The sequence below is a fragment of the Artemia franciscana genome, chromosome 7 (assembly GCF_032884065.1).
Source record: "Artemia franciscana chromosome 7, ASM3288406v1, whole genome shotgun sequence".
Taxonomy (NCBI): Eukaryota; Metazoa; Arthropoda; class Branchiopoda; order Anostraca; family Artemiidae; genus Artemia; species Artemia franciscana.
Window position 1 is genome coordinate 34,081,355 of NC_088869.1, and position 26,808 is coordinate 34,108,162.

General features: G+C 36.4%; 1 protein-coding gene across 1 annotated transcript in view; it reads right to left on the bottom strand.

Moving 5' to 3' along the window:
• LOC136029195 (neural cell adhesion molecule 2-like) overlaps positions 1 to 26,808 on the bottom strand; it is a gene marked incomplete in the record, with an annotated part of 281,406 nt that overhangs the window by 2,065 nt on the left and 252,533 nt on the right. Inside the window, 1 exon segment of the mRNA XM_065707337.1 lies at positions 25,900 to 26,071. Within this exon segment, the coding sequence (XP_065563409.1) occupies positions 25,968 to 26,071 (104 nt within the window).

A 26,808-nucleotide genomic window follows, 5' to 3' on the forward strand; every position in this document is an offset into this window, starting at 1 on the left:
CAAAGAGAGCGGATCCAGTTTCCGAGATTTCTGGTTTCCCGCTCCAGCTCCCCCCAATGTCCACAGATCTAGTCGGGATTTAAAACAAGAGCTTTGAGACATGAGTTCCTTTTAAATATCAAATTCCATTAACATCCGGTCACCCGTTCTTAAATTAAAAATACCACAATTTTTCTAATTTTTCCAAATTAACAACCCCCAGCTCCCCTAAAGAGAACGGGTCCGTACCAATTATGTCAATCTCGTATCTATAATTTGTGCTTGTTCTTCCCATCAAGTTTCATCCCGATATCTCCACTCTAAGCGTTTTCCAAGATTTCCAGTTTTCAAGATTTCTGTTTCCCCCCTCCAACCCTCTATGTCCCCGGATCAGATTCCAATTCAAAATGGAGCATCTGAGACATAAGATTCTTCTATATATATCAAGTTTCATTGAGATCCGATTACCCATTCGTAAAATACCTCGATTTCACGTTTTCCAAGAATTCTGGCTTCCCCATCCAAGTCCCTTAAATGTCACCGGATCTGGTCGGGATTTAAATGAGAGTTTTAAAGCACAAGATCCTTCTAGATATCAAATTTCAAGATCTGATCACCCGTGCGTAAGTTACAAATACCTCATTTTTTCTAATTTTTCCGAATTACTCCCCCCCACCCCAACTCCACCAAAGAGAGCGGATCCGGCCCGGTTCGTTCAGTCACCTATCTTGGACTTGTGCTTATCCTTTCCACCAAGTTTTATCCTGATCTCTCCGCTTTAAGCGTTTTCCAAGATTTTCGGTCCCCCTCCCCAATGACACTGGACTCGGTCGGGATAAAAAATAGGAGATTTGAGTTTCGAGGTCCTTCTAAATATGAAATTTCATTAAGATACGATCACTCTTTTGCAAGTTAAAAATAAAAAAACCTCTTTCTTTTCAATTTTTTTAAGAATTAACCTCTCCCCCCAACTCCCCCAAAGACAATAGATCCGTTCCCGTTATGTCAATCCCGTATCTAGGACTTGTGCTTATTTTTCCCACCAAGTTTCATCCCGATCCTTCCACTCTAAGCATTTTCCAAGAGTTTAGGTCCCCCCCCCCCAACATCTCCTTCACCGGGTAAGTTTGAAATTTAATATAAGAGCTCTGAGACATGATATCCTTCCAAAAATCAAATTTCATTAAGATCCGATCACTCCTTCGTAAGTTAAAAATACCTCATTTTTCTAATTTTTCAGAATTAACCCTCCCCCCACTCCCCCAAAGAGAGCGGATTCGTCCCGGTTATGCCAATCCCGTATCTAGGACTTATGCTTATTTTCCCCACCAAGTTTCATCCAGAACCCACCACTCTAAGCGTTTTCCAAGATATTAGGCCCCCCCCCTCAAGTCCCCCAATGTCACCGGATCCAAGCGGAATTTAAAATAAGAGCTCTGAGACACGATATCCTTCCAAACTTCAAATTTCATTAAGATTCGATCACTCCTTCGTAAGTTAAAAATACCTCATTTTTTCTAATTTTTCAGAATTACCCCACCCCCAACTCCCCCAAACAGAGCAGATCCGTTCCAGTTATTTCAATAACGTATCTAGGACTTCTGCTTATTTTGTCCCACCAAGTGTCATCCCGATCCCTACACTCTAAGTATTTTCCAAGATTTTAGGTCCCCCCTCCAACCCCCCGTGTCACTGGATCTGGTCGGGATTTAAAATAAGAGCTCTGAGACACGATACCCTTCCAAACATCAAATATCACTAAGATCCCATCACCCGTTCGTAAGTTAAAAATACTTCATTTTTTATATTTTTTCCGAATTAACTGGCCCCACTCTCCTGCCCAGATGGTCAAATCGGGAAAACGAATATTTCTAATTTAATCTGGTCCGGTCCCTGATACACATGCCAAGTTTCATCGTCCTAGTTTGGCTGGAAGTGCCTGAAGTAGCAAAACCGGGACAGACAGACAGACAGACCGACAGAATTTGCGATCGCTATATATCACTTGGTTAATACCAAGTGCCATAAAAACACCAATGAAATAAGACTGATAGTTTAATATACAATTATATTCATTTTCTGGAAGTCTCTGTAATTTAGGACTTATTAACGTTATAAAAGAGAAAATATTGGAAATATATTTTTCTTCAATCTAGTGCAAATGGCGCTGTCTTATAAAATGCTTAAAGGGTGCCCGCCTTACTCCTGTTTTTGGCAATTTCTGTGAGCTTTAAGTTTGGCTTGATTATTCATTGTAATTTACGTTCGTGTTGTCTCATTTATCTTATTGGTAGTATTTATGTTCGTTTCAACCTGGAAGTATTATATGACTTGAATACGTTGATTATTATGAATTTGATTATTAAGTACATCTTTGATATAATTTATCTCTTTACTTTTCTTCGAAAAACTTTTTTTTATTCAATACAGAATAATATTGTTCAATAGTTATCCTTCATAAAATTATTATTTTTGTCATAGTTTAATACCTAGTCTGTTCGAATAAATGCTTCCTTAGCTCCTTTATTCAAAAGAGTACTAAATTGTGAAAAAAAAACACAACTGTTAGTTAAATGATAACAAAACAGTATGTCAAAAATCGATTTAACCAGAATTGGTTTCTGATTAAGGTTCTCTTGATTTCGAAAATTCAATTTATGTGTTTTTATTGTTTGAAATTTTGGCAGATCATTATGAATAAATTTAATATTTTGTTTACGTTTCAATAGAACCACATTTTCTTTCAAAAAATTATTTTCCTTGATAAGCTCTCTTTGCCTTCCCCCAATTCAAAAAAAAATTAACCCCCCGCAACCTGATATTCCCTCAAAGTTTCAATTTTGTCCCTCAAGTCGTTTTTTTTCCTCTCTCAAGATATTTTGGATGTGGTATTTTGATAGTGCGGATGCATTTAATGTCTTTTGATTTCTACTTTTTTCCCAATCCACAATTCAACCCTCCACTTGCCTTACTCCAACATTCTCTAAAAGTTTCAATCTAATGCCTTAAGCTGCTCCTGAGATATAGCATATACACCTTATTGACAACTTGGAAGCACATAGTGCATTTTGATCTATTTACTTTATCCCGCATATTTTATAAGTCTCATAGGAGCATATAGAGCGAACAAGTTATTTATACATGATTGGTGACTAAAATTGGTTAGTCCTTTCTTCCTCCTCTCAAAATTAAACTTAAATTTTTCTTGCCCAACCAAACCCCTATTTTGTTCCAACACCACCTTAAAGTTTCAACCCCATCCCCAAGCCATCTATCCACTAGAACTAAATTTGTATTCCCTACCGTTCCTTTCTCTAACAATGTCTGAAAATTTCAACTGTATTCTCGAAGCCATCCCGAAATATTACAAATATGCAATTTTGATGAAATGGATGCACACATAGTGTCTTTTGATTTAAGCTTGCCCCCCTCCCCAGAAACATATCAAGTTAATTTGGCCTTTCAACACTCCCCCAAAACTTTAACTTAATCTTTTTAAATAGTCCCAAAATATTGTAAAGAAGTCGAGGAAACAGAGCCACATAGCGTCTTTTGAATATTAAGGTCTGCTTGTCGTTTCCAGAATAAACTTTTGGGAAACTCCGCTAGTCCTTGCGTAGCGGACAATTTGTAAGACCTCACTCGAATTGCAACCAATTAGGAACTAAGGTTTATTTTTCCATATCAGGACGACACTCTTGCTCCCAACAAAATATATGATTTTCTTGGCACAAAGAATGATATCTAAAATTTAGAGCTAATAAGAAACTCAAGATCAAACATGTTCCCCACTTCAATTATAAAATCTTCGTGTAAGCAATGGATACTGGTATAGTTTACGACCATTTTCTCATGGGTTATAGGGATCGTGTCGTACCTGGAGACGTATTTACGGAGCCTTCTGACTATTTTTAATAAAATCGAGATCTCAAAATTTGATCAAATATCTTTTGGGCTGTGGGGCCTGGGTGGGAAAAAGTAAGAAGAGGTTAGCTTTTAAAACTAATTTTTGCTTATTTTTTTTAAATATACAAGACAAACTTTACAAAAAGATCTATGTGGTGTTGGGCGATGAAATTAAAAACGCCAGCATGATTCCTTTTTAAGGGCATTAATAATAAGTGTTACTTCTGAAATTATCCACGTGCAACTTTGTCTCGTTAATAAAGAGTCTGAGGGGCGTGTCATTTTCACTATCCTGAAAAATTCCCACATCTGAAATACGCTTTGTGTTTATAATTAAATAAAAAAACAAGTTTTTTTTAACTGAAAGTAAGAAGCGACATTAAAACTTAAAACGAATAGAAATTACTTCGTATTTGAAAGGGGCTGCTTCCTCATCAACGCCCCACTCTTTACGCTAAAGTTTGACTCTTTCTCTCAACTCTACCTTTTTAAAACAGTAAAAAACTTTAGCTTAAAGAGCGGGGCGTTGATGAGGAAGCAGCCCCTTTCATATACGAAGTAATTTCTGTTCGTTTTAAGTTTTAATGTCGCTTCTTACTTTCAGTTAAAAAAACTTGTTTTTTTTTTTTTAATTTAATTTCTGAACGTTTTTGAATCAATGCATGTTTTGATTTTGGCTTTCCACAGAGGAATAATTAAAACGAAATTTGCATATTTTTTTTGGCTAAATGGCTTTCTCATAGTTTTGATCGAATGATTTGAGAAAAAAAGGAGCGGGGGAGAAAGCCTAGTTGCCCTCCGATTTTTTGGTTACTTCAAAAGGTAACTAGAACTTTTAATTTTTTACGAATGTTTTTAATAGTAAAAGATATACTTAACTTATAAATTAGCTTACGTAACGAACTTTTGTATTCTCATGTTTTTATTACATATATGAAGGGGTTCACCCCCTCGTCAGTACCTCGCTCTTTACACTAAAGCTAAAATTTTGTCCCAATTCATTAAGAATGACCCCTGAATCACAAAAGCCGTAGAATAAATAGTTGAAATTACTAAAAGTACTTTAGCGTAAAAAGCGAGGTATTAGGAGGAGGTGAGCCCCTCATATGCGTAATAATTCCTGTTCGTTTTAAGATTTAATGCTGATCTTTGCTTCCAGTTGAAAAAAAACTTTTTCATATTTGTTTTTCTATTTTTTTAAATAAGGCTAGAAAATCCTGCGCCCCCTTCATGGAAATTTTGTTTCCCCCATGACAAATTCCTCGATGGAAAGCTGCTCCAACATATCCCCCTCTTCTCAACCCCTTCCCCAACCAAAAAATCCCCCTGAAAACGTCTGTACACATCCCAATAACCATTACTATATGTAAGGATTGGTCAAAGTTTGTAACTTGTAGCTCCCCCCTCCCACGGGGACTGTGTGGGAGAGTAAGTCGTCCCCAAAGACATAGCTATAAGGTTTTTCGACTACGCTGAATAAAATGGATATCTCACAATTTTGATCCGTTGACTTTGGGAAAATAATTAGCGTGGGAGGCCTTGGTGACCTTCAATTTTTTTGGTCACTTAAAAAGGGCACTAGAACTTTTCATTTCCGCTAGAATGAGCCCTCTTGCAACATTCTAGGACCACTGGGTCGATACGATCACCCCTGGGGATAAAAAACAAAAAAACCAACCAATAAACACGCATCCGTGATCTGCCTTCTGGCAAAAAATACAAAATTCCACATTTTTGTAAATAGGAGCATGAAACTTCTACAATAGGGTTCTCTGGTACGCTGAATCTGATGGTGTGATTTTCGTTAAGAATCTGTGACCTTTAGGGGGTGTTTCCCCTATTTTCTAAAATAAGGCAAATTTTATCAGGCTTTTGATGGGTAAGACTAAACTTGATGAAACTTATATATTTAATATCAGCATTAAAATGCGATTTTTTTGATGGTAGCTATTGGTATCAAAATTCCATTTTTTAGAGTTTTGGTTACTATTGAGCAGGGTCGCTCCTTACTACAGTTCGTTACTACGAACTGTTTGAAAATAAATAAATACCATTTTATTTATTAGGTAGTGTTTTCTCCAAAGCGCATTTTCTCGTTTTCAATTACTAAAGAGGGGAGGGGGAAGGAGAGAAAGAGTATTCAAAAGGGGGGATTCTGTAATTCCGGTGAAGGATGATCAACCATGAATGTTACAATAATACAATAATGCTGCACCAATATTATACTCCTCAGCCTTCAGAAATGGCAATAAAAAGTGCCAAATGGCAGCGTGTCACTTCACGAAGGAGTTATGAAGTTGAATTTGCCTAAGCTAACTGAAGAAGAACATTAGTTTTTATGAATTCATCTTAAATGAGGCCTCTCTCAAAATTCTAGGATTTCTGATTAAATGCGATCACCCTTGAGGGACACAAACTAGACACAACAGTGATTCCCAAGCAAAGATTGATTTTCCTAGTTGTTCAAGATGGGGGGGGGGCTGTAATTTTCTTATTCAGGGTTTATGGCTTCGGTGACTCAAGGGGTATACGTCTCTCTTTGATTCTATGTCAATTTCAAAGGGCATTTTCAAAAAATATGTTTTGTAGTAAACATTCATTATTAAAATTAATCGAAATAGTAGTTTCCGTCTTTAAATCAGGTACAAAAGGCATAAAAGATTGATTTTCCTAGTTGTTCAAGATAGGGCGCTGTAATTTTCTTATACAGCGTTTACGGCTTCGGTGACTCCAGGGGTGCACGTTTCTCTTTGATTCTATGTCGATTTCGAAGGGCATTTTCGAAAAATCTGGTTCGTAGTAAACATTTATTATTAAATTTAATCGAAATAATAGTTTCCATCTTTAAGTCAGGTACAAAGGGCAGTTTTTTCACCATACAGTTATTTTTTTTCTAAACATGTTTTTAAACTTTTATTTACTATGTGGCGTGGGTCACTCTTTACTAGATTGTAGCTATCACTCCAAACATAATAAAATGGACGAATAGTAAGGGCTTCAATTTCCATTTAATTTTTGCCATGGCTAAGAGTCGGAATCCCATTGACTGAATCCCATAATGACAGATAGTTATTTTGTCTTATCCGTAAGGTTTGATTGGTTCTAGCCCAAGCACGTACATCTAAATTACTTCGAGGGGAGGGGTTACAAGTTAAAAGAAAATACACAAAAAAGTAAAATAATGTGAAAACTGTGGAAATAAACATGTATGTATCATGTGTTTTTTTTCCACAGTTTTGAGCTGGCGTGGGAAGTAAGTGCGGGAATAAAAACTGATTCCCCAGCATGCCAAAAATACAAAATGGTCGCAGAAAGAAGTCATCTGATAGAAGATTTTCCGGGTAGAGTGAGATACCCATTGGAGGTATTTTATAAATTAGAATGGAGGCTGAAGGACATACTTAGGGAAGATAACAACATAGTGCCTCCACCAACATTTAGGTTCGTTTGGGTGCGGAGGCAAAATCCCTTCTAGACCTGAGCTTTGACTCCGTTTGGTGTATCAAGCTAAAATATTAATAATGAAATAATGAAAATCCTTAAAGTAGGAATAAGAAATGGTGTTCAATTTCTTTTTATTTTTTTATTTTTTTTCAAAATGTCAAAGGCTTTTAGTAAGACAATTCGTAAAAATCCAAAAATGCAAAGGCCTGTTACCTCGTTCTGTTTAATCTAATGTGTGCACTTGATCCGCCTCCCATGGATGGAAAACTTTTAGAACTAAATTATGAGCAAGTTTGTCTACTGTTTTTTACGTATTAGATAAGATAAGATAAAGATAAGATATTTATTTCAAAAAAATCACTATCACAAGCCCTCAAAGGGCCGAATTCGGACTTCGGAGTCGACTAATAAAACAAACAAAGCAAAAAACACAAAGCTAATAATAATAAATAATCAAATTATGAGTCAAAAAAATAAATAAAAAAATATATAAGTCAGAAAAAAAAGGAAAGGGGACAAAAAAGTATAATAACACAGAAATGAACAAGAAATAAACATATATATCTACAAATTAAAAGGGACACTAAAAAAAAGTCCAAAAACTCACAAAAAAAAGAACGAAGCATAAAACACATGAAAAACACATATGAATTAAAAGGGAAACTAAACCAAAACAGCGGGAGGCAAGCAAATTAGTGTAACGACCTAAAGCACCTCACAAAAAAAAGAAGGGGGGGGGAGAAACTAGTTGGCTATTTTATTTATTTTTTTTGTGATGAAGGGGACAAAGGTTTTTTCATATCTGGAAGTAACGCAACGAATGGCAGACAAAACTGGGATAGGCTCAGAAACAGCTCGAGGCTGTCGTAATCTGGATGGTGAGTGACGTTTGGGGAAAATACTTGCCGTCCGAGGGTTCGTTATTGCATTTTTTGAAAAACGGAGGCACAACGACGACCTCCTTCGCTCAAGGGTTTCCAAACTAGCTTTTTTTAGGAGCAGAGAGTAAGGCACCTTGCCTTCTTTGAAAATTATTCGCAAGGCTCTTTTTTGGATTGACTCAATTTTGTCTGATTCTTCACGGGAGATGCCAGGGTGCCAAACTGGACAAGCATATTCAAGATGCGGACGGACAAAAGACGTGTACAACCTTAAGGAGTGAGAAGGGGGGACGCTATATTTATTTAGGAGCTTAAGGAGGGCGATAGACGCATTAGCTTTATGGATGATATCTTTAACGTGGATATCCCACTTTAAATTTGAAGAAATTGTGACTCCAAGTAATTTAACCGAGGATGCATAAATTTCAGGAGGGATAGGATTAAGAAAACAGGGCGAGGATTTGAGGAAACAAATCGGCATTATCATGGACTTAGAGGGGTTTACGGTCATATCTAGGTCCAAAGCCTCACTTCCAATTTCATTGAGAATACTCATAGGGTCACTTAGTAAATTTCTGAAGCAACTTTCAACAATCGTTAGGTCATCAACAAATTTCCAACGGTCTGGAACTTCCTTCGCAAGGCTGTTAACCATGACTGAAAAAAGGAGGGGGCCTAGGAGAGTTCCTTGGGGTATGCCATTGTAGATAGGGAGAGGATTTGAGTAATGGTTCTGGTATTTAACCACCTGTGATCTATTTGTTAAAAAGGAGGCAACCAATTTTACCAGTAAGGGTTCGATATTGAACTCGCTTTCTAGTTTCTCAATTAAAATATTGTGGTTAACAAGGTCAAAGGCTTTCTGAAGGTCAATAGAAATTAAGTTTAGCCAGGAATTAGGTTTTTAGAGGATTTTCCCGATGTGGTCAATAAGAGAAACGAGGTAGTGGGAAGTAGAAGTTGATTTTAGGTTTCCAAATTGTTTCAGGTCAGTAAGAGGTAGGATTTTTTCCTTTAGCAAATCTGTAAGGAATCCTTCATACAATTTTGAAAAAATAGGAGTAAGCGTAATAGGTCGAACGCAATCAAAGCCAGGCTTTCCGTTTTTCTTTTTCAAAGGGGTAATAAAACCCTGTTTCCAAATTGTTGGAATTTGCCCAGACTTAGTAATTTCGTTAAACAGGACAGACAAGGGCTTAGACAGGAAATCACCGAAGGCTCTAATAAGAGGAAATGGGATATCCAAAGGACAAACACTTGTCTTTCTTAGTTTATCAATTCTTCTTTCAATCTCAGACGGGGAAACAGTCGGGAAAAGAGGGGATGGGGCTCCTGTTGATAATTGGATTGGCAATGCTGGAAGGCTCTGGACAATGGAAGCGAGACATTTATTTAGACTATTTGCAGTAACATCAGGGGGCTCTGGTAAGTTGAAATTAAGCTGGTCAAGACTCCTGCCAAATAGCTTTTTAACCTCGGAATACCAGTTTTTTGGCTTATTAGTGAACAATTCTTCGATCTTATTTTTGTAGTATGATCGTGCCAATTTACGAATTTCTCTTTTAATTGATTTTCTTAATATATTGGCTTGATCGAGTTTACCATTCTTAAACAGCTTCAATTTGGTTCTAATTAGTGTTTTTATTGTTTGATTAATAAAGGGTTTGTCACTTGAGCACCTTTTAAACCTTTTTTCTGGGAAACAAATTTGATATTTATCAATTAGCTTTTTATGAAACGTGGCTGTTTTCTCATCAAGGTTTTGTAAGCTATAAATGTCGGACCAATCTTCAGTACTCAGCCACATACCAAAAGAAAGAAGACCAGAATTTTGAAGGGGGCGGTAAGTGCTATAAGTCTTTGAGAAAGTATGCTTAAAAGTTGAGGAGGGGGACAAAAGAATGGAAAGATGATAACTCCCACCTAATGGGGGCAAAGTTGAGGGAGGGGTGTAAAAATTATACATATTAGTTAAAATAACATCAAGAGAGGTATTTCCCCGAGTCGTCGGTGTTTTAACAATTTGCTTTACTTTAAGTGAAGCACACAAGGAATCCATTTTAAGGTCATTGGCATCGCCAACTAAAAAAAGGCCAGCATTAACACTAACTTAGAAATAACAAAATCAGCACTTGCCTGTAATTGCTGGATAAAATTACGTTTTGACTCGATATTTTGATTTGGGGAGTAATAGAAAACAGCTATTACAATAATACTAAATGGACGAGGGAGTACTTTTGGTCTAACACTTAGCCAGAGGATTTCATCATACTCGGATAAGTTAGGGACTAGAATAACCTTTGGGTAAAGGTGACTCTTAGTAAAAAACAGAACTCCGCCACCTTTTTTCCCGAGTGGGTGGTCTGAAGGACGGAGTTTAATAAACTCTGAATAATTTGTCAGGTGTAGGGACCCTGGGTCATGGGATTGAACTTCAGTAACAGCTATAATATCTATCAAATGTGATTCTGAAACCACCTCGAGTTCAGTAAGCTTTTCAAAATTAAGACTTTCAGCATTAGTAACTAAAAGCTTAGGAAAAACAAACCGATTGGGGAATCGCGACAGGGAAACTTGATGGGTTTGAGAATTTCCTGGGGGGTAGGGTTTTAATTTAATTTTATTATGCTTTGGAGAAGAAAGGTAAGAGAAGGATTTGCTTTGGGGATTTGGATGTGGGGGGACGGGCAAGGATATGGACGAAGCACGAGGACTTATTATATGACAATTATTGGACGGAAAAAGTCTCAGACCTGAGTCACGTTTACAGGGTAGGCACGAGGGATAAAACGAATGGGCTGGGGTTTCGTAAGGTGCTGGGAAAGGGGGGCTGGGTGGGAATAGTGATTCATGTCCGTCAAGAAATTGCTGGTTTGCGGCGGAGTAGGGAGGGTATGGGGCAGCATACTGTAAGGGGGAAGGAAATATGACTTCTGTATACGGAGAGGGAGAGGAGATAACAAGGGGTAAGGAGGGGGAGTATGTAATCGGGAAGGGTTTATTAATTGTTGATCTGAGAATGCAGGGGGATAAGAATGAAAGTCGACAGGAACCTGACCAAGGGGAGGAGGGGGTCGTGAGTGCCTTCGACGCTGCCCTAAAAAAGGTTGGGTTTTAAACCTACCCCCCGCGTCTGATGATATATGAGCAAAATTACACGACTTAAAATGCTTAGTAGATTTAGCAGGATTAAGGTGGCTTCTGGGCAGCCCAGTTTTGTGGAGCCTACTACGACCTTTAATTGGCGATTCAATATGAGCTTTTGTACAGCCAAAGCACCTTCCACTTGAAAACTTTTTACAAATATCAACATGGGGGTATTTACACAGATTATTTGTACAACGGCTAAAAACAAAAAATTTACAAATGTGTAAATATTTACAATTATTAGAAATACATCTACTATCTAAGAAGTTAAAACACACATTAGGTTTATTACGCGTAAAATCATTAAGCTCATTTTTTTGAATATTTGATTGCATTGTGTAAGGATTTCCGCTTGTCAGTTCAACTGCATTGTCACTTTTCAAAGATGTGTCGTTAACACTGGATTTCAACAAAAAATTATCTTCGGTTGAAGCGAGGTCAGTATGATTAGGTTGCGTAACCTTTTTAATCCCTTGAGAAAATTCTGACGAAGGAAGTTCACTAGCCCTTGCTTGATGAACCGAAGAATTTTGGTAATGAATATTTGCGGAAGTATCAGCTAAATGAGGAATTCTGGGCTGTGTAGGGGAATTTAAAGTATGTAAAGCTTCAACAATTGCGAGCTGAAAACCGACTTTTAACAATTTGATTTCTTTGTCCTTGAAGAGATTACTATTCTGGCGCTCGTAAAGATCAGACAAGCTATCATAAAGAAATTCGAGATTAATAATCCGTTTCTTGAGATTGACGATTTCTGCATCTTTTTTTAGGCAATCTTCACAGGTATGGGGCTCAAACACACTAGCCTTTTTTGCATTGCACGTGACTTCATCTTTACTGGAGCAAGAAATTTGTGGGGTAATTTGGGGTTGATGGTAGGTGGTAATTTTTGCAGAATCAATCGATCCAGGGGAACTATTTTTATCATTATTCGAAACACGAGGTACGGATGGGGAATTAACAATACCAATTGGAATGATCACTTCCAGTTGATTATCCTTGGAATTAGTTGAATTTTCTTCAATAGAAATAAGGTGAGGCTTTTTAACCTCGGGTGGTTGGATCACTTCAGGTTGGTTATCGTTGGTAATAATCTCGTCATTTACGACCATTGTTGATCGGCACTGTACGCATAACCATTTAGGGTTTTTTAGGCGACTACTTTTTGTGATGCCAGCACAAGCTGGGTGCAACCATGCATTGCACTTAGAACACTGGAATGACCCAGTTCCACATTTTCTGTAGCAATCATTACAAGGATGGGACATTCTAGGCTAAGGAACAAAAACGAGACACAGACCTTGAATTGGAAACTATATCTTCAACTGAAACCTGGTTGCCTAAGCCAGGATTAGCACTGGTACTTGCTAGAGAAAAGTTCAACAAGGCTGATCTCGCGTCTATGACTTAGGAAGCCAAAAAAGAAAAAAAACTTTCACTGCATCTTCGAAAGGGACTTTGTCCTAAAATAAACTGGAATAATTCTTCTCTTCCAATTGTTTCCTCAAAGTTATTTACACAGTACTGGTTCTGAAGTATTCAATGAGATTGTTTCACAGACCCACTCTAAGCTAAAGAAACTTTTTATTCTGATTACAGTGTCCTCAACAGGAGTCTTGTCTAATTTATATATATAAGAAACACAGAATATTTTTTAATGATATTGATTTCTCTAGCTTAAGGAGTTGCTGATTATTGGTACATGATAGCAGATTAAGCTAATTGGATTTTTAGAATATCTCCTTGGCAACCGTGTATGCACAAAAAATCTTATAATTAAAATTAGACTAATTAATGTTTGGTAGAGAAGAAATTATGGTTTAAAGCTTAACTTGCAAATAGGATCTAATGATTAGTATGAGAAATTCATGAGTCGATTAAAAGATGAAGTAGCAATTTCAGAAAGGCTAGAGGGGGGTTTTCTGACTTTTTTCTACAGAAATCGTTGTTAAGCAGCATACCCAGTAATTTAGTCTGAGGAGAGAGAATAGTAACAAAAATAGTGATGCTGCCTAGTTTGGCTTTAGATTCCACTAATTGTTTTTATGTTCCATCCAAGGCTGCATCCACAGGGGGGGGGGGTGGGGGTGGAACCCCTCCCCACGAAACGTTTGTTTGACTCGTAAGAGCGTAACAAAATGCATATAAACAACTTTTTGGTGCCTTTTAAAGTCTTTTTTTAATCCCCCCTCCGAAGAAAAATCCCTGGAGATGACCTTGATTCCACGATTCTTATCACCAACTATTCCAAAAAGTAAAGAAATTGATAGTCATAGCGACTGCACAACTCCTACGGGTGTACCTAAGTTGCCTCGTATTGAGTCTTCTTCAGTCGATTTATGTCAGCTGTAGCCTGAGCTAGGAGTTACATTTCCCATTTATTATTTGAGTATCAAATATTGGCCTAGATTTTTTTTCCAGCTTCTGTGACAGGACCAATTTACTCGGGACAGATAACTGTGTCTTAATAATGTTTTGGATTTTTGAACTATTTGCTTCTTTGTGAATCTGAGTTTTTACTGGTGACCTGGTTTTTCTTTTTTCCGACTTTATTTCATTATATCTAAATATATTTACCACAGCTGAGTAACAAAATTAATTGCCAAACTTTCGACGGTCTTTTTCAATGGAAAGTCTGTAATAATAGCTAAAAGTGTTTGTAGTTGAACGTGTGCCTTGACGACAAAGGAATCTAGCTAATTACTGTCACATAAATCATAAAATTAAAACCTTTCGGAGGAATGAAAATTATAATTTTATTCTGCTACTGTTTTACCAGCCAAGGCTCCTGTCAATTCAGCCGTGGCATATTCAAGCCTCGCATCAAGGCTTCTGAGTATTGACTCGGAACTAAAGAAAATCTGTGTGAAAGTTGTGAACGATGATATGAACTTCCTTGTCTTTTAGTGGCCTAGGTCCCCGACCACAGGTAGATAATCATACCACTATTGTCATTTAGAAGGCTTTTTCTCAACTCAATAATCTTGCAGAACGCTGCCGTATGATTGGTCATATACCTAGTCACAAATGTATTCATAGGATAAGGTCGTCTGGTAATAAGTGAGTGGCACGAATCGATCAGACTGCTGTTAAGGACTTTTTTGATGCCGTTTTCGCTGTAATGCGCAACTCTGACGTCAAAGTAAATGAAACTTCAAAGTTTAAAATTTTAAAGTCTAAAGCCTACTTCGTATTTGACACTTTACTAAAATGAATTATATTACAAATATTGTCTTTTGTACTTACAACAACAATGAACAACAATACTAAACAAGATGATTTTATATATATATATATATATATATATATATATATATATATATATATATATATATATATATATATATATATAACTTTTGCCTCGGCTTGTTTCTTGTCTTTATAATTGACATATCGCAGAACCTTTGTTTCTTTTAATAATTCAGGTGGTGGAACAAAACTTTTTTCTTCCAACGATTTATCTAATCCAGGCTTTTGATTTTCAAAGGTATGGTAAGAATTGATGACCATATCTCTGTCAAAATCCAAAACCCAATCATCAATGCTATCATTTTCAGTTTGTTTGGTTGGTTTTACCTCGGCTTCTCTTTTGTCATTATGAAGTACATATCGCCGAACCTTTGTTTTTTTTTACAAAGGTATGGTAGGCATCGATGACCTTACCCATGTCAAAATCCCTAACCCAATCGTCTTTGCTATCATTTACAGTTTTGATTCTCGTTGTCGAGGCTGGTCTTCATTTTTGACACTCTCTAATTGTCGTTTGTGCATATCATCTAACCGCCAGTGTCTTTGCTCTTCATTTCCATTTTTTACACGCTTTTGGATTTTGATTACTTCGGACAATTTAGCAATGACCTTGGTGCTGTTGCAATTGATGGTCCAGGTTGTCAATTTCCATATCTTATCACGTTTGATAGTTCAGGTGTTGGTTCCAAAGAATCACCATTTATAGCAATTGCAACTGCAAATTTTCGTTTTTTGGTCCTTCCAGCAGAAATTATATTATATAAATAACTGATGCGTTGGAAAATCAACGATCTTATTTATGCTATGTTTTTTTCTGAGGTTTTCAGCCCTATTCATGTTAATATATATATAAATAAATAAATAAATATATATATATATATATATATATATATATATATATATATATATATATATATATATATATATATATATATATATATATATATATATATATATATATATATATATATATATATATATATATATATATATATGTATATACATATATATGTATATATATATACATATATATGTATATATATATATACATATATGTATATATATGCATATACATATATGTATATATATATATATATATATATTTATATGTATATCTATATGTATATATATATATATATATATATATATATATATATATATATATATATATATATATATATATATATATATATATATTCAGTTTAATTTTATGAGTTCTTTCAAAGGCTGTTCAAGACAACTATAGTGTTCAGTAAAGCGCCAATGACGCAAAAGGCCTTATACTTTTATAGTTAGGGAAGGGGCAGCAGCTAAACTCATGCTTGCAGCCATTTTTGTTTGTTTTAAGCTTTATTTGCATATTCAATGTAAGTTTTACTCGTTTTAGGATTTATTTATTCATTTATATTAGTATCTGTTGTATGTTTGCTTGCTATAATTGTTTATTTAATTGTGTTGCGAGAGCAGCACTTTGGTTTTGTCCCGTTTTTTTGTTTTCCTATGCCGTCTATCTCAGCTTATTCCTGGAAACTGGTAAGGGTCTAACCTGTGCGGTTCTTACGGAAATTTTGTATCTCAGGCTGGATTGATGAATATGACATTACATTTTGGAAAGTTCCGTAGAACTCTTGCCTGGGGCCAAAAAGGATGGTTTTTGCTTGTCCTCGAGCCAGAGCCTATGGTGTGTGAAGTGAAGTGGAGTTGTTGGAGTTGTATAGCCTATGTCAGAAAGGAGTATCTGAAGTTGTGCAGCCAAGCTTTTGTTTCATCAAATCATGTTTCTGCTTTCGAGTGGAAAGCTCCGTTCTAGCAGGCAAGCAGGCCGGCACCAATTTCAAATTAAAGATGGACTAAAATCTATAAGTGTTAAATATATGCGGCAGTTCCACGGCCCCACAGCCAATATATCTTCTTTGAGTGATAAATAGAAAAATTTACAGAAACAAAAAAGTGCGATTTTCCCACCAGTCCGAAAGTGCTGCCATCTATTGTTTCTACCAATTTCTGTTCGTGATTTCAGCTGACTTTATCATTCTTTTTTTTCTACTTGGGATTGCAATAGAGAAATGGTATCAGATATGCCTCTTAAACCTTAAAAGTTCTCTCATTGCTAATGAAATTAGAGCTTATCCTTTGCTCCTTTTTAAGTGGTGGTGTTAGAAAGTTGGTCTCCGGCAAAAAAGTCAACTTTTGAACTAAGACAGATAAATTTTTTTTCTCAACGGCAATCGATAGAACTTGATGAGCTGATCAAAGTATATTTCATCCATTTTTTGGTACAAAAATCCCTTCATCAGATACATCAGTTTGAAAGTTTCAAGGGGTTGACAACTTTAGTGGTAAGGTACACACTTAAACCAAAAATAGGCCTATACCAATTGTGAGATATGTAGGGGACTTTCAAGCAACAGTCGACTATTAGCTTATAATCATCTTTGGCAATGAGGGGTTTGCAACTTTTGCTGATTGGTGTACCTATTATATGTTTCTGGTGTAATTGATGGTAAGAACAACTTGGTTCCCGATTGTAAGACATGTAGGGGAGTTGTAAGTAAAGATCAGCTGTTACGCTACAATGATCCTCAGCGACGAGGGGTTTGCAACTTTTGTTAGTTGGTGTACCCATTATTTGTTTCCGGTAAACTTGATGTATATCACGGGAGAGGGACTTGTAAGTAAGAATCGGTTGCTAGAGGAGGCTCATGAAGGGCTACAAATTTGTGCAAATTGGTGCACATCTATGGTATTTGATCCTGAAAAGTTACAGATAGCTTTATAATACCAACTAGATTATATAAGATAATGTTCCAAGTTTCCATCGGTCACGATGTCTACGATTGAAAAGGATAAAGTTCAACTGGCTGCAAACTCAATTTAGTCCCTTCTTCCGATATTCTTTTGCTGTTGTTTTTTCAACGCTGAAGAATTTGATCATGTGATTACTGACTGTGTTCTGCTTTGAATATGCCGTTTTGAATGCTTTGATAGTTTTGACAACTTCAGCATTTAACCGATAGCGAAGAAACAAAACCAAAGTGTTGCTCTCGCAACACTTTAATCGGCGAAGCCGGACAAAGGTTGCCGCAACACTTCACGTTGCCCAGGCAACGTAGGTCTAGTTTCTCTTCATATTGGGTTTCATTTATTCTTTAGTAGTGATCTATGTTCGCTCTTAATTCTAATTATTATAGATTTTTATTTCTACTGATCTTATTTTAGTATGGCTTTTATTTTTATTTGAAAAACTTCTCTTCTGCAATTTTTTTAAATATAAATTTCTGTTCGTTTTTATTGCCAAAGTTTCAAGTTTTTTCAAATTCCCTATTTTAAAATCAATTTTTTTTCAACATCAAAGTTTCATCAAAGTATCAAGACTAGTATCAAAGTAACAATATCAAAGTAACAAAATATAAAAGTAAAGATTGTATCGAAGTAAACGAAATGTCTAAGTAAACAAAGTGTCAAAATAACATTAAGCAACTTGCATAACTTACAGCCCTCGCTTTGTAAATCAAAGTTGCTCTGTAAATCATTAAATCCAAGTACCAAAGTAAAAAAAGTATCAAAGTAACACTAAGCAATTTTTATAACTTACAGCCCTTTCCCAGGGGGTTTTGGAGGAGGGTAAAACTTCGGAAGCATAGTTGCTTTATATTGGGGCTATTTGGAACAAACTGGCCATCTCAAAGTTTCGACTGGAAGATGTTGGGGAAAAGGGGATGAGGGGAGGGGTCTGCTTGCCCTTTGATCACTTTTGAATTAAAAAAAAGAACTTGAAGTTTCAATTTCCAATCGAATGAGCCCCTCCACTGTCAATACGACCACCCCTTCCACAAAAACCTTACATGTTAACAATGGGCAACTTGCCTAAGTTACAAACTTTTCGCTGGGGGCTATGGGGAATTTTTCAATACTTAAATTATAGTGATTTGAAGTTTGAAATGTTTTGAACAAAAAAGGCTATTTCAAACTCTTAATCGGATGCAAATGTGGGAAAAGCGCTAAAGAGGGAGGGGGGCTGGTTATCTCTATATGGCTTTTGAATCTGTGATAGGGCAAAAAAAAATCGATTTCAAATTGAATGAGCGTCATATAAAGTTTATACGACCAAGCCTTTCATGTAACTACCTTTATTTAATGCCCTTTCCCTCAAGATCTGAGGGGAGGGGGTTTCTTAGCTGGAACTATAGTTATTTTACATTGGAGCTAATTAGAACAAAATGGCAATCTCACAAATTTCGACCCAATACCTTCGGGGGAAACAGGGCGTGGGGGTAGGTGGGTAGTTGCCCTCCGATTAGTTACGACTCTTAAAAAGGAACTAAAACTTTCAACTTTCAATCAAATAAGCTTCTTTTAAAGTTTATACGACCATTTCTTCCATAAAAACCTGATATGCCCTGGGGTACAACTTACAACCCTTGCCCCAGGCTATGGGGATTGCGTTAACACTGAAGGCATTGTTATATGATCTTCGGACTATTTAAGAAAAACAGGCTATCTCAAAAGTTCGATCGGATGCATTTGGGGATAAGAGAGCCTGGAGCAGAACTAATGGCCCTTCAATTACTTTCGAATATATATAAGGAAAATAGAACGTCCAATTTCCAATAAAATGAGCCTCCCCTAAAGTTTATACGGCCAGCTTTCTCATAAGAACCTTATATGCCCTCAGGGCACAACTTAAAACCCTTGCCCCAGGGCTCTGGGGTTTGTATCGACATGGGACTTGGGACATGGAAGGTTATAACGAAAACATTTGGGGGTAAAAGGGCGTGGAGGGAGCTATTTGCCCTTCAATAACCTTTGACTATTTAAAAGGGAAATATAACACTTAATTTCCAATCAAATGATCCTCCTCTAAAGTTTATACGGCCATCTTTTCCATAAAAACCTTACATGCCTCCAGGGCATAACTTAAAACCCTTCCCCTAGGGCTCTGGTGGTTGTATCAAACCCGAAGGCATTGTTATGTAATCTTTGGGCTATTTTGAACAAATGACTATCTCAAATTTTCGATCGGATTCATTTTGAGAAAAGCAGGTGTTCGGGGCTTGTTGCTCTCTGGTCGTTTTGGCTCTTAAAATGGGGAGTTAGAACTTCCAACTTCTAAACAAATGAGTATTCTCTAAAGTATATACGACCATTCCTTTCCATAGAACCTTATATGCTTCTGGGGAATAACTCACAACCCTGTACCCCTGGCTTTGTGAGGCTGTGTCAAGCCCAGTGGTATTGTTATATGATACATAGACTATTTTAAACAAAATGACTATCTTAATATTTCAACCAGATTCACTTCGGGAAAAGGACTTGGGGGGGGGGCGAGTTACCCTCCGATCATATTCGACTGTTAAAATAGAACTAGAACTTTAATTTCAAACCAAATGAGCCCTCTCTGAAGTTAATACGACCACCCTTCCATAAAAAACCTTATATGCCCTCGAGGTATAACTTACAGCGGTTGCCTCCGGGTTCTGGTGGGGTTGTGTCGACCCCGGGTTTTTTTTTAATATGATCTTTGTTCTATTTTAAAATAATCTTAAGAATTCGATCGGATTTATTTATAGGAAAAAGACGTAGGGGGGGGGGGGGCTGCCCTCTGGTCCCTTTTAACTCTTAAAAAGAGAACTAGAACTTTTTCAACCAAATTAGCCCCCTTCAAAGCTTATACAATTACTTCTTCCATAAAAACCTTAAATATCCACGAGGCATGACTTACATCAGTCGCCCTTGGGTTCGGGGGGTTATGAGGCCCCAGAGTTTTTTTTATATGATCTTTGGTCTATTTCGAACAAAATAACTATGTACAAATTCGATTGAATGCATTTGGGGAAAAGAGGACGCCGAGGGGGAGGGGCTGGTTGCCATCCAATCTCTTTTGACTCTTAAAAGGGAACTAGAGTTCCCTTTGAAGTTTATATGACCACCTGTTCCATGAACCTTATTTGACCCCGGGTCACAGCTTACAGTCCTTCCCCCGGGCTTTGGGAGTTTATGTTGACCCTGAAGTTTTGTTTTCTGATTTTTGGACTATTTTGAACAAAATGGCAATCTTAAAATTTTTATCGTATACATTTGGGGAAAAGAAGGACTGGGTGGTCTACATGCCCTCTGGTCACTTTTGAATCATAAAAAGAGAACTAAAACTTGGAATTTTCAGTCAAATGAACCCCCTCTAAAGTTTATACGACTAGTACTACTACTACTACTAACAACTTACCGAAGCACCAAGTCGCCTGAGGTCGACAGAGATACACACGCTCCTCCTCCATCATTCTATTCAAAACCTCCCTCTTTACAACCTCCCAAGAAGTTCCCGTATTCCTTAAACCTTTCTTTATGACATCCTCCCACCCTAATGGTGGATGACCTGCTTTCCGTTTAGCCCTAAACGGTTGGTCGGAAAGGACAATCTTTGGCAATCTGTAATCCTTCATCCGCAGATCTCAACCTTTCTCTCATTATAGCTCTAGAAAGCGGGATTGAACCACGCTTTTCTTACAGTCTACTGTTTGAAATACGGTGAGTCAGCAGGGTACCAAGAACAATCCGTAAGCGATTTCTCTGGAAAACATCTAGCAAATCTTCATCTGATTTTCGGAGTGACCATGCTTCGGAACCATATTTAACCACTGTCATCACTGTAGCTTCCAATATTCTTATTCTGATTTGCACACTTATCTTCCTATTCTTCCAGAATTTTTTTTAACTGTTTAAAAACTTTCTGAGCTTTGGCTATTCTACTTTTAACATCTTCACTGCTCCCACCGTCTTTACTAATAATACTACCCAGGTAAGTGAAGCTGTCCACCGGATCAATCTTTCGTTGCCCAGCGTCAACTTTTCGTCTTCACTTATTCCTAGCCTTATCGACTTGGTCTTCTTAAGATTAATTTTTAAACCTATTCTGGCACCCTGAACTCGCAAAACCTCTAAAAGTTCATTCATTTTGGTCAGGTCACACTTTCATCTAGGATGCTTAAATCATCAGGATAATCTAAGTCCAGGAAAGTCCCCCCAGTTTATTCCGTATTCTCCCTTTGCCTTTTCTGTGCTCTTTAAGACAAAGTCCAAGACAATGATCTAATTAAAGGGGGATAGAACATAACCCTGCTTAACTTCTGATTTAATACGAAGTTCAGCTGCTAACCACATTTCCTACCTTAACCGCAGCAGTGTTATTCCCGTACATAGCTCTAATTACTTTAATATAATTGTCGGGTATACCCTGCAAGGATAAGACCTTTGATAAAGCCCCATCTATCAACATAATCAAACGCTTGCTCTTAATCCATACAACTGAGGACCAAAGGTGTTTGGTAACTCAGGCACTTCTCAATTATTAGCCTAAGAGAGAAAATTTAATCGAGACATCCTCTATCCTTTCTAAAGCTACACTTTTCTTCTCTTATAACTTTGTCTACAGCTTCTCTCAGTCAAAAAAGTATAATATTACTAAGTAATTTTCTATCTACAGAGACCAGGCTAATAACTCAATAATTACCACAGTGACTCTTATTACCTTTTTTATATAGTGACTTAATTAGGGTTTCCCTAAAATCGCTAGGTACTTCACTTTAAAAAAATCATATTCATAATCTTCAGTAACCTATTCTTAACCTCAGAGCCTCCATATTTAGGAAACTCATTTACTACACTATCAACACCTGGAGTCTTATTATTCTTTAATCCTTTTGGTACTGTCGCTAATTCCTAATCACAAAACAAATCTTCCTTAATAACAAAGGTATCACAAACTTTTTCACTTTCCTTAATATCTTTTCCTTTAACTCTATCTCGGTTTAGCAAATTCTCAAAAGTGTCCAACTATCTCTCTTCAACTCTTTCCTTATCACTAATTGTGGCTCGGTTCCTATCTTTAACTGGGACAAGTCCAGATTGACTACTCTCTCTCAATTTAATAACATCCCTGTAATATTTTACTTTTATGCCGTCTAACTGTATCTTCCAGACCCTTGGCAATTTTATCCATGGCCTCCACTTCACACCTCCCTAGTTCATATTTTAATGCATTGTCCACTTTCTTTACATTCCTTTTGTTTTGATATGACCTATCACTCAGATAATTTTTGTACAAGCCCCTTCTCTCTATTAAACATAAAGCTCTTTCACTAGTATTCATAGCTGCATTCGTAACTTTCTTCCGTTACTTCACAAATTGTTTTTCTAAGATTAGTCCATCCATCTTGTACATTGACAAATTTTAAACTCTTTAGTTTAGTATTCAACTGTTCCTGGAAAGTTTCTCTCAAATTCTCATCCTAGAGTCTACCAACATCATAACTTCCCGAAAGGTAGTTAACCTACCGAAATGTTTGCTTTAAAATAACCCTAAACACTACTTAATGGTGTTTTTTACTTTTAACATCAACATCAGCACTCCTATATACCCTAGTAGCTTGTATTGATGTCTTCGGTTTACAATCATATAACCAATAAAGTTTGCTGTCTTATCATCATGTACACATAACGTTTACTTATGTGCCATTTTATAGCCAAACACCGTTTAATTTACAAGTAGATTGTTATACCTACAGAATTGCAGCAGTCTTTAGCCATTACTATTTTCTTTTCCTACACTAAATTTACCTAGACTAGGATACCTTCTGTCACTATTTCTACCGATCTGGGCGTTAAAATTTCATAATAAAACACCGTATTTTTATCTGGGACCCTGTCGATTTGCTCCTGTAACTGTAAGTTACAGGAGCTGTCACTGCAACTGTAAGTTAAAGTCACTAGTATCTCCGTCAGTTGGTTCTACAGAGGCATATAACTAAGGAGCCTAAGGAGTCATGTTGATGAAATAATTAAGAGAGGTAGGGTGGCCATGTCAGCTATATTTAGAAACCCGACGATAATGGGGATCAAAAACCTAAAAATGCATAAAAGAATATTTAACACAAAAATTTTACCCGTGATAGAATATGGAGCAGAGATAAGGGGTGGAGAAACGGTGCAGCAACTGGAGTCCCTTCAGCTCCAGTATTATAAAAGAGTGTTTGGTCTACATCAGACGACTCGTTCACAGATTCTGAAAGGTGATATGGGCCTGTTTTCTTTAAAGCTACGTAGGTGTATTTTAATGCTTAGATTCTGGTTGAAGTTAACTAAGAGAAATGAAGATAGACTAGTAAGAGTGGCATATGAAGAGATGTTGAAATGTGGTTTAAAAACCTCGTGGCCATCCCAAATTAAATCATTACTAGAAAAAGTAGAAATGCCTTATTTATGGAATAATGGTATTTGCTCTCATGATGTACCAACAAATTTAGAAAGCCAGTTACCATTTATATTAGAGAGTCAGGAAATTCAGCGTTGGCAAGGGCTGGTTTTTAATTCTACAACCCTACAACATTATAATCAGGCAAAACCTAGTTTTGGGGAGGAAGTTATTTTAAATTTAATTTACCGGCTATGATTCTACGTCGTTAGATTCAGCTTAGGGCAAATTGTCTTCCAATCCAGAACAGGCAAAAAACGTTCGACAAAAATAAAATGATAGTTGGTCCTGATAGGCGGTATGTTTGTCCCCTTTGTAAAGTTGATGATGAAGACTTGGATCGTTTTCTCCGGAAATGCCTGGTGCTCTTGGATTTACGGGAAATTTTTATATGATTTCTTTTGTAGTTAGATTATGTACTTTTTGCGTTGAAGTCTGTTTTTTGTGCGTGTTCGTACTGTTGTTAATTTCCTTGGTTTTTTGTTATTTATTTATATTTTTGTGTGTATATGGCCCACGGGTTTTTGAAATACACTATCTATCTATCTATCTATCTATACGGCTGTAACTGATACCTTGAACTTATTAGTCATAGAATGAGTGATTAGGCCCATGATGAATCAGGAAACGGACCTCGTCATGAGCCCTACTCCTATTAAATCTCTGAAACTACTAATAAGTTTATGAAAATCCTAATAAAGTCCATTTCAAATCGTCTGAATTCGTCAATCAAAATATCGGTACGATAGTTATTTCTTAGCGTCATAACGTTCCAAGTTCCAATTTTCATATTTTTAAATAATTGAAATTATTTGGGCCTCAGGGAAAGCAATGGTTCCCGGATACCACTACTGGACAGGGAAAAACACATCTTCTCAAGTCTACACCAAAGCGCTTAAGCCAGCTTAGAACCGGACAGCAAGACTGGTCCCATCTTGGTCACAGCACGGTTTTTAGCCCTTGGTGATGCTCTTCTATCAACAACAGATTATACGACTACTGCTTCCATGAGAACCTAAAATGGCCCCGTGGAATCACTTACAACACTTGCCCACCTGGTCTGGGGGAGGAAGTTGTGTCAATCCTGGAGCTTTTGTTATCCGTACTGTGAACTACTTTTAACAAAATGGCTATCTCAAAATTTCCAAACTTGCTATTTGGAGGGAAAATTTTAGTTGCTGGAGGTGATTTCCGTAAGTGCTTGCCTGTTAAACTCCCAAGCAACCGCAGTGAAATACTTCATCTATCAATAAAAAAAAGTCATCTCTGGAAGTATTCCAAATATGTTAACTATAAAAATAAATCTTACCAATCCCGAACTACATTCGTAAAATACATTTTACATTCGTAAAATATACCCTGGACCTTTAGTTTGAGATACAGTAATCCAATCGAGTACCCAAAACAATCCACAGTAAAAAAAAAGTTTAAAATCACCGTTTCTCTTCTCTGAAAACACTTTTAATATCCTCTGACGTATTTTCTCAACACTTACTTTATCCTGAAACAAAGCTATGTAATCGTTTCAGAATTACAAATCTAGCCTACTATTAAGTCTTTGTTTTTACAAGGTTCTACAGTATTTAAGGGACAAACACATGCCACAAGCTAAGGGTTGAACACAACTGCCACAAATGGCGTGTACAAATTTTTTTTGGACGAAGAATTTTGTCTGTTCATTTTTTTGGTAAGAAAATAGATAAAATAGCATGAAATTCCTCAGAAATGAAAAAAAAGTTAAACATCATTAGCATAAAGGTGCACATAGAGATTTTTTATGATTTTGCATTAGTGTTACCAATTGATTTTTTCCTAATTAAGGAGCAATTAAGTAATGTAAAACGCTGCTAGCTTAAACCCATCTATCAATAAAAATAGTAAACAGGAAAAACAGCCTTCCAGTAAACGTTTTCTGACCTGAAGTTTTTCCTTAATAAAGGAAAATATAAAGAAGTAGTAATTTTACTATATTATATAAGCGGTATTCTTATCTATTCTATGTAAAAAAAAAGTGACAAAGAAGAGTAAAATAAAAGAGATATCTACCAGATTCAGCATCAGTTGCTCAGTAATAGTAACTCTTTAAGGCACTTGTTGAAAAACCAAATTAGATTCTAGGATTTGTCACCTCTTAGTTCGTTTCCTGACAAACTATCCTTGGATGTGGGAATGAATTCCCTAGAGGGTGCCATGTCCGGATACAACATCAAACCATGTTCTAAAAATTGACCTTATTACAATAATTGGGCCAACGTAAGTACAAGTCACGTACAAAAACATTAAGCAGTATCTCCTGTTATAATTTTGACATGAAGATAAAATGACGACGTGTTTTAAATTTGACCTATTTTATGAATCTATAAATCTTTGGTGAAGCTGCTATGGGTTCGATCTAAGATGTACAGATTTTGTCGTTGTTAAATGACCAAGAATTTTTTGACAGTTCTGAAGTGCCTAAGTTTGATTAAGGACCTATAGTTAATTCCAGCAAGGGGAAAAAAATAATAGCAATATAACCAAAACAATGATAAAAAAAAAACCCAACGTTGACCGATTGAGTGGTTTGAAGTTTGGGTTTTGTAGATACAATGGAATATATGCACACTGTTAAACCTTACTATCGCTTAAGTGACGTTTTCAAAATTTATTTTACCTTCATTTTCAATTTTCTTAGTTTTGTCATGGTTAATATTCTGTATACTCTTAAATTACGCCACTTCAATTAAGTAGACATCTTAAAACTCCTGTTTCTCTTAAGTTTTAACTTTGTTCTTTGCTTTGATTTAGAATCATTTCAAACTCATAACCATTCTTCTATTATTAGGAGTAATTCCAAATACAAGGAGCTCTGCCGTATTTTTCTACTATTCCCCTCCTACCAACATTTTTTCTAATTTAGTTTGTATAGAGGAATGTTTCAAGAAACGAATTTATCCATGAAAAAGGGCATCCATT